This window comes from Nicotiana tabacum, chromosome 23 (genome assembly GCF_000715075.1).
Source record: "Nicotiana tabacum cultivar K326 chromosome 23, ASM71507v2, whole genome shotgun sequence".
Taxonomy (NCBI): Eukaryota; Viridiplantae; Streptophyta; class Magnoliopsida; order Solanales; family Solanaceae; genus Nicotiana; species Nicotiana tabacum.
This window is the reverse complement of record NC_134102.1, coordinates 29,475,591-29,484,900: the sequence shown is the minus strand read 5'-3', so window position 1 is coordinate 29,484,900 and position 9,310 is coordinate 29,475,591. Positions and strand designations below refer to the sequence as shown.

At 35.2% G+C, this 9,310-nt stretch overlaps 1 protein-coding gene across 3 annotated transcripts; it reads right to left on the bottom strand.

The window, feature by feature from the left end:
* Positions 1–415: 415 nt before the first annotated feature.
* On the bottom strand, positions 416–7,184 carry LOC107790756 (putative 2-oxoglutarate-dependent dioxygenase AOP1). 3 transcript variants are annotated; one of them, XM_075246375.1, is made up of 4 exons: positions 6,784–7,184; positions 5,594–5,918; positions 4,106–4,212; positions 3,321–3,895 (listed from the first exon to the last, which is right to left on the bottom strand). In XM_075246375.1, exons 1-4 carry the CDS (start codon positions 7,155–7,157, stop codon positions 3,847–3,849), a joined length of 855 nt encoding a protein of 284 aa, XP_075102476.1. In that variant the 5' UTR covers positions 7,158–7,184; the 3' UTR covers positions 3,321–3,846. The 3 variants fall into 3 exon arrangements, 2 of the variants coding, with proteins under 2 accessions (XP_075102476.1, XP_075102475.1); XR_012705951.1 differs by lacking the exons at positions 3,321–3,895; positions 4,106–4,212 and adding an exon at positions 416–613 and having other exon boundaries at positions 6,784–7,183; XM_075246374.1 differs by lacking the exon at positions 4,106–4,212 and having other exon boundaries at positions 6,784–7,183.
* Between the last annotated feature and the right edge of the window lie 2,126 nt (positions 7,185–9,310).

The window sequence follows — 9,310 nt, the reverse complement described above, 5'->3', positions numbered from 1 at the left end:
GGGGGCACGGGTATTTGGTCATCTGATCCAGCTGTACGTATCCACACCATCTGTGAGAGAAAAGAAAGACAGAAATTTAGAATCCGAAGCCAAAGATTTCGCACGATAAGGAATCAAAGAAATGAAACTTTTCTTAAAAGTTCCATAGCCTCTGGAAGATAAGTACATACATCTCTGTACTGATCCGCGAGACTCTACTAAACCTGCTTGTGACTCATAACACATATGAACCTAGAGCTCTGATACCAACTTGTCATGACCTAATTTCCCTCCGTAGGATGTCGTGACGACACCTAGTCTCTAAAACTAGGTAAGCCTAACAATATATGAAAACATCAAATAAAAACTTAATATTTCAAAAACTTCAACAATTTCATCAATAAACTATAAGCTCAATACGTACAATTTCCCAAAATCTGGTGAGATATGAGTTACAAGCTCTAGTTACAATGCTGAATAACCTATATATCACTGACTATAAAAAACATAAAGAAATAAGGAAAACATGGGAGAAGGGGACTCCGAGGCCTACGTACGCGGGCAGGGGTACCTTAAAGTTTCCAAAGCAGTAACACAACGCACTAATACTAAGGTTGATAGGATGTACATGGATCTGCAAAAAATATGTGCATAAGCGTAGTATGAGTATACCACAATGGTACCCAGTAAGTGCCAAGCTTAACCTCGGTAGAGTAGTGACGAGGTCAGGTCAAGGCCCTACTGGTGAAAGTAAGAAACAAGGCGGAAAATATAATGACATAATGAAAAAACAGGGAAGTGAAACAGTAAAGAATTTTCGAAAAGTAATAACACGGAATCAAGGAAACAAATAAAACCACGAAAGGAAAATAAGGATTTTACATGTTAAGGAAATAACAACCGAACAATACATCAAGTAGAGAAAATCAACAGGAGACCATGAGGTGGCAAATCATAAAAACAAATTACAGTCTTTCCTTATATTATCGCGAGAGTCTTTTATATTTAGTTTTTAAAATTATTTTTCCGAAATAGCATCATGCGTTTTAGCCCACCTTATCACACCACAAGGCTTCTAGTAATTCCCTTACTAGCCACGCGTATCAAGCCCATCTTATCTTACTGTATGCGTTTCAACACCCAGACCTTATACCACCGCATGCGTATTAATAATCACAACGATACGGCAGAAACCTCGTGCCAACAATAACAACCACACGGCAGAAGCCTCGTGCATCAATAACAACAGCACGACAGAAACCTTGTGCAAGTAACCAAACAATCACCTCAACAATAACACAAAAGCCAAAACATAACAACTAAATAAACGATATTTCGCAACTTACACTTTGCCTCAAAAGAACCATGGCCTTGCAATTCAACACCAAACTCAACAGCAAGATATTTCAAGGATAGCAAATTTCAAGTAAAAAATTTCACAGTTAAGTGATGAATACGGAAATTAAGAAAAGCAAGTAATTCAGCTAAATATGTGATACAAGTTGCAAATAGGAGATAAAACAAGTAGACATATGAAATTAGGCTAAACATGATGATTACAACATGCTAAAGTAACTCAACTAAGGCATAAAGAAGAAACTACGTAGCAAAAATCGAAATTTCAACATTTAGCCCGTGTACGCACTTGTCACCTCGCGTACACGGCCTTTACATATCACAAATCATCACCAAAATACCAAATCCTAAGGGAAATTTCCCCCACACAAGGTTAGACACGTCACTTACCTTAAACCACGCTCAGTCAATCAATTAGAAGACCTTTTCCTCGATTTTTCAATTCCGAACGGGTTGAATCTAGCCAAAAACATTCATACTATGAATATAACTATAGGAAACTAGTTTAAATAATAAAATAATAATTTTTGCAAGAATTAGAAAATCACTCCAAAAAGTCACCTCGGGCCCGCATCTCGAAACCCGACCAAAATTCTAAATCTGAACACCCATTCGATATCGAGTCCAACCATACAAGAATTATCCAAATCCGACCTCATTTAGCCTTTCAAAACTCAAAAACTTGATCTAAGAGCTTCAACACTTTTTCCCCAATTTTAAACTCCAAAACAAAAATTTTAAAGGTGTAATTAATAGTAGATTCATAGGAATTAATTAAAAACAAGTCAAGAATCCTTACCCAAATACTTCTTCTGAAAATCCCTCAAAATCTCGTCTCAATCCGAGCTCTCAAAGTCCCAAAGTAAAAATGAAATCAAACCTTTGATTTTTTCCCCTTTTCTGTCCAGCGACTTCCGCATCTGCGGCCTTTGGATCACTTCTGCGGCGCCGCGCCTGCAGAAAAACCATCGCAGGTGCGGTCCCAACTTAAATCTAGGGCTTTCGCTTTTGCGGATAAGGGCTCGCTTTGCGAGACCGATTCTGCGGGAAAAGGATCGCACCTGCGATTAGGCCCTAAGGCTGTTTTCCCTAGTTCCGCTTCTGCAAGAGAACTTTAGCATCCGCGAGTCCGCTCCCGCGGACACATGATCGCACCTGCGATCCCAGCTAGGCTAGACCAAATCTGCTCCTATGACCAATGGCTCGCATTTGCGAGCCCGTACCTACGGCCAATCCCTCCGCAGTTGCGAAGACACCAGAACCAACCCAGCATCAGCAAATTCCCTAAGTCCAAAAATGATTAGATTTCAATCTGATTCACATCCGGGGCCCCCGGGATCCCGTCCGAATATATCAACAAGTCCTAAAATACGATACGAACTTAGTTGAGGCCTTAAATCACATCCAACAATATCAAAAATACGAATCACATCCCAATTCAAGCCTAATGAACTTATAAACTTTTAACTTCTACATTCGATGCCGAACCCTATCAAATCAAACTCGATTGACCTCAAATTTTGTACATAAATCATAAATGACATTACGGACCTACTCCAACTTCTGAAAATCGGAATCCGAGCCCGATATAAAAAAGTTCACTCCCGGTCAAACTTTCCAAAATCTTCCAACTTTACAACTTTCGCTAATTAACGCCGAAATGACCTACGGACCTCCAAATCACCATCCGGACATACTCCTAAGACCAAAATCACCCTACGGAGCTATTGAAACCGCCAAAACTCCATTCCGGAGTCGTCTCTACACAAGTCAAACTACGGTCAACTCCTACGACTTAAACTTCCAGTTTAGGGACTATGTGTCCTATTTCACTTCGAAACCAAAAACTAAACCTCCCGGCAAGTCACGTAACCACAGTATAACACAGAGAAGGCAATAAATAGGAGTTCGGGGCTAATATACTCAAAACGACCGGTCGAATCGTTACATACACACGCACATTTGATCTTAAATTAAATAAATGATTTTGTATCTAAACTCGCATTTTTTATTCCATTTTCCTAGATTAGAGTCTTAACAAGCTTGGGCAGAACTCTATTTGTATTGGCCAAATTCAATGTTCTAAACAAAAGAAGGACTAAATAACTGAGTGGAATAAAAGAAAAGGAAATAAAAATACACAAATGAAACCACTCTCGTTATCACCTGACACTTTAAGGTGATAGATAATAAACACCCAAATTGTAGTTGAGAGAGATAATAGAAACCGCACATAATTTATTATGCAAGAGTTGCAAACAGCAAAATGAAAAAAGAAATTTAGAAGGGTTTTTGTGTAATAACACAAGACGCTAGTTTAAATACCAAACCAGGCTTTCAGACCATCCTCTGCTCGCTTACTTTCTTCTGTGTAATAGAGTCGTAGTAATTCCAAATTAGCAAATGGCTTAAATTGCAAAGAATGTTTATCAGTAACGAGCTCTTCTGGTGCTTCTATTATTCTCTTGGGAAATGACATTTGTGCTGTTGAAAATCTTTCTTCCTTTCCCTTCAATATGACTCGATGCACAGCTGAATATATTCTTCCATTGCTCCATGCCTGACTTGTCGGGGACATTATATATATGAATAATATAAAGGTGTGACGAAAAATATAAAAAATAAGTTATTGAAAGTTGTATTCTTTGGGGAAAAACGTATTAGTAGCTTATATGCCGTGGGAGGGTTACAATTCTGAAGATGCAGTACTTATTAGCGAGCGTTTGGTATATGAAGATATTTATTGACTCTGGTATCTAATAAGTTTTACCTACTATTGGATTTGAACCAATGACTCCCGCCGTATGAAAGCAGTACTCTAACCACTGAGTTAAGTAGGTCATTTATCATCCCAAAGAGAACCAAATGAAACCCATCCTGTCGATGGATTATAAATATCATATTACTTAATAAGCAATACTAATCTAAGGAATACCGCTCAAAGAGATCAAAGATTGTTGATGTTGGATCATGGAATATTTATCTTGACAAGAATTTATCTACATGATAAAATATGTATCACAAGCACTAAGGGCTATAGCTCAGTTGGTAGAGCAACTCGTTTACACGCGCGCCAATGTTTTTCAAGGGAGTTCATCATACAATCAGAAAAATTGATCTTGTTGAGAAATCGATGTCTTACTCCATAACTTTGAGGGAACCATAGCCTGACAAAGAGTTCGGTCCAATTTGGACGCCCATTTAGGAGGTGCCAAACTTCCCTCTAGACCTAGCTGCTATCGAAGCTCCATCTACAAATGGATAAGATCCTGGCCTAGTCTATAGGAGGTTTTGAAAAGAAAGGAGCAATAATCATTTTCTTGTTCTATCAAGAGGGTGCTATTGCTCCTTTCTTTTTTCTTTTTATTTATTTACTAGTATTTTACTTACATAGACTTTTTTGTTTACATTATAGAAAAAGAAGGAGAGGTTATTTTCTTGCATTTATTCATGATTGAGTATTCTATTTTGATTTTGTATTTGTTTAAAATTGATGAAGGTAAATAGTCAAAAAAGTTCCCCGTAGAACGCGAGCGTTGAGGCTTTCATCGAAACAAAGAGAGAGGCCCAGCTGGTGCTTTTTTCTGTGTTAGATTTTCCGGTCATGATGATTTTTGTATGAGTTAGTGAAAGTTTTATGATTTTTATGCGAGAAAACAAAATTTTATGACTTTGGTAAAAAAAAGTCATAGTTATATGACCATTTATGAAATTTATCCCTCATTTTCCTTCACTATACTTTAAACGACATCACTATAAATACTTAGACATTAATATGTTCAATACTAAAAAGTTTCATCAGAACACTATTCGCTTTGCTAATATTATTATCAATCTTTAATAAAGGTATTTTCAAAAAATACTTTTCTTCTATCCACTGAAAAACTGAAAACGTTTCAGAAAATAAGTCATTTTCCGCAAATTATTATCCTGAAATGGTTTCTCTCATACCAACCACTCTTATTTCTTCTTCCTTTAATGCTTAATTAATTTTTCAGACTAAAGTTTAGAAAACAGTAAAAAAAAAAAAAAAAAAGGACAGTACAGTGCACTAAGCTCCCGCTATGCGCGGGACTTGAGAAGGGTTGGACCACAAGGGTTTATTGTAAACAGTCTTACCCTGCATTTATTTTCACGGCTTGAACCCGTGACCTTCTGGTCACATGGCAACAACTTTACCAGTTACGCCAATGCGCCCATTCTCAGAAAACAGTAGAAAAATAAAAAAGAAATTAAAAAGAGAGGAAAAGGAATTGACCCTAAGTCCTTCACCAGCCATGATAACAAAAGAAGAAGGGGGAAACTGAACAGAGATCCAATTTCCATCCTTGGTTTTGACCTCTAAACCATCAACATGATTTTGGTGAAGTATAGTGATGAAGTCAAGGTCTGTATGATCTGAAACACCAACTGTAGACTCGTCCAATCTCGGCACTCTATATTTGTTCACTCTATGGAGGAACAAAGTGTTAGATTCAGCGTAAAAATCGTAGCACTTGTTCACACCATAGCTTTCAAATACCATCCTGCACAAAATCTCATAGAACTCTGCTAGTTTCTTTCCATAAAAATGGAAGGTTTCACTAACCAAGAATGTCCACAAGAACAGAGATAAACATATGTTTAACAAATTAATCAACAAATTCATAGACAAGATTGAAATGACTGCATGATCTAATAAGTTGAGTAAAATAAACATTGCCAAATGTTTAAATGGTGATGTTTGATCAAACATGATGTTTAACTAAAAATCGGGACATATCTATCTTTACCGTTAGCCAAGCTTTTTAAAAATACTCTCCATCTAACGGAAAGCCACCAAATTAAAAAAATATATGTTTTTTTAAAAACCCATTAATAACCAGTTAAACCCCTTTTATTTACTGCAGTTTTTTTTCACATATTAGTCATATCCTTCGTAGTCACTTGCTAAACTCAAGAAGTGAAAGACATAAAAATAGTGACAACTATATATTAGTTTATACATTGAGTCCCAATTTTTTTTAATATCCTTATTGTATGTTTAATTATATTCCACCTTTTTCAATTTTTTTTTCTTCTAGTTTCTCTCTTTGTTTTTTCCCACCATGTCGAACTTTACCAAGTATTCATCATGATTTTCTTTCCACCATGACTTGAATGTTTATAGCATCTTATTAGGTTGGCAGATCTGAAGTCTTAAGGCAGCTACCGAAATATTTCTTTACATGATAGGTTTAATGAGTTTGGGTTAATGAATTTTTTTTAAAGTAATTATTTTATTAATCTGGTGGCTTTCCGTTGGTTGGAGGGTATTTTTAAAAGTTTGGCTAACGGTAAGGGTAGATATGACCTGATAGTATAACGGAGGGTATATATGAACACTATACTTGGGTATATTTGGCCCTTGTCCCTAAAATAAAACAAATATAGTAGTAAATATCATGAGGTAAAAATATGGTGAAATACCAGAAATGCTGATTTCCTGAGGGCCACATGAGATTAGTGAAACCTTGAACAACTTGTAGATTTGTTGCGTCCTCAATTCCCATGCTTTCATAGAGAGGCCTTGACCTATTTGGTGGTAGGTAACCAAAATAGGGTATATCAGAAATATTTTGGCTTTTGATTTTACTGGGGAGATCAAACAACTCTGGCAATATTTGGAAAATTGAGTTGCTTAGCTCTTTAGAAATTTTATCATATATTGCCACGAAACAACCATACGACTCGAATGCTTGTCTAACTTCTTGGCATGCTGCAATCCAAGAACTTGTTGCTGGTTTTAGATTTTCTTCAGCAAGATATATACTAGGAATATTGGACATATTTTTGGAAGCCATGTCAGTGGATATTGACGAGCTTTTCTCATATATCCTCCCTTTATATAGTAATCAAGTTGTTCAAAAAATCCCATTTAGGGTGTGTTTGATAATGCAAGTAATATTTTGGAAAAAAAAAAATCAAATAATAAATTATTTGAAAATTTAAAAAAAAAATACTTACTTTCACTGTTTAAATTTATGTGTCAATATTTCCTTTTTAGTTGTTTCCAAAAAAAATGAGCGTTCTAAATTTAGAAATAATTTAATTTAGACTGCTTATTTTTATTTTAATGAGAAGTTTTTATAATCACATAAATATCTATAACTTATTCTAGATCTTTTTCTTAAACTTAATTTTAATTCAAATTTTGCCACATAAAGTAGAGCAAAAGGAGTATTATGATTGCATGACATTATTAACAAATCAAACAGTGTTTCGATGAAACTTTTGAGTATTAAAAGTTACAATAATGTATGAGAAGTCATTTTCTCCAAATGACAATAATATATAGTACCAAACAAACAGCTAGCGCATGTATAATGACAATAACGTATACCAAACACACCTCAGTCACATGAACTAATTGAAGTGGAAATAATACTATTGAGGAAAGGGAAGAGTTTACGGCACTATTTGGTATTGAAAAGTGACCTCAACGTCACTATTGTTATCTCATATATAATCTATATTCGGGGTAGGGAGCGAAGGTTGCGATCCATCCACCCATCTTCTATTTGATATACGAGGATATATGCAAAACTTTTTTATTGTTTAGCCAAATGTTGCGTAGTTCGATCTAAAAAATTTGGTACACCATTCATCGAATAAAAAAATTATTAACTTGTTTAAAGTTTAAACATCCTTGACAGAATTCCTGGCTACGCTACTAAACCTCGCGCCATCTTCATCGCGCGCTCGTGTTTGGCCAAATGATTTGGTGATTGATATGTTTTTTGGTAAAAATAGCACGGGCTAATCAGTTTTCGGACTGGTAATTGAAAATTCACGTCGTTGTTCTGAATTAAGTAGGCAACGGTTGTTGGCACCTGCATACCTTTTCTATTCACCCACTTCTTCTTCCCCTCTTCTCTTATTATTTTCAAAATAAAAATAAGTGTCAAGTGTGATTTGCACCATACTTTGAGTTAGCCGAAATTCTGCAATTTGAATTACCGCTATTACAAAATAATTGTATATTCTTGGAGGAATTAATCCCGATATTGATTAACAATGAAGGAACTAAATTTCTTATGTGACTAGAATATTCTTTTTTTGATTTAGCTAATGATCTTCTTAGTTTTTGTTTCCCCATTAATTATTTATTTTGATTTCTATTCCGAATATAGATAGACAACAAGCTTAACATTAGGGACATGTGTAATACTTCCTGCTTTCCGGTTTAAATATTTTATTCTAATTTTTTCCAAAAAATAATTTAAATTTGTTGCTTTCTAAGTTTGAAAATAATTTAACTTAAACTTGTCATTTTATCTTTAATAATAATTTTTTTCAAATCCATAAAGCTCTTTTTTTATGGCCATAATGAATTTTATTTCAACCAAATGTATATATTTACAACTGCTAGTTCATGTAGACTCTAACTATGTCTCAAATCTAAGCACTACATATCTAATTACATGAAAAGCAAAGCAATTGAAAACCTACTCTCTAATACCTTTTTACTATTTGTATTGTTGTATTGAATAACTTTCTCTTCTAATCCCTTAGAATCTTTGGGAATTCCTTTCATTTGAAATATGGTAGACTGAAGCAGCAAATATGAACCCCAACACCTTTGCCCTAGGTGGATTACCATGTGATCTCTTTGAATCCAATTCTAGGAGACCTTTTAGAACTATGTCTCAAATCTAAATGTCTATAGTCTTCGCAAGGCAAATGGAGTCGGCACTATGCAAACTTTTGTTTTCAATATGCATCAAGTTTGAAAATTTCAAACTTCCACAGCACCAAGAATGACCCATCCATTCATATTGTGGCCCAGATCCAATGACTAAAATATTTCGACAACATATATAGTTTCACACTAGGAAGAAGTACAGCCCAGTCTACAAGAGCCAAGTTATTTTCTCATATTTTCACAGCAGGTGTGGAATTAATTAGTGTACTTTCAAATATTTGGCTAGAGCTATCGTATGAGTGATCTCTTTTC

Coding starts and splice junctions, on each gene's coding strand:
- LOC107790756 (XM_075246374.1), bottom strand. CDS start 7,157: ATGGCTTCCAAAAATATGTCCAATATTCCTAGTATATATCTTGCTGAA. Junction 5,919..6,783: donor TCAGGAAATCAGCATTTCTG/GTATTTCACCAT, acceptor ATTCTTGGTTAG/TGAAACCTTCCATTTTTATG. Junction 3,896..5,593: donor TGGCTGGTGAAGGACTTAGG/GTCAATTCCTTT, acceptor CCGACAAGTCAG/GCATGGAGCAATGGAAGAAT.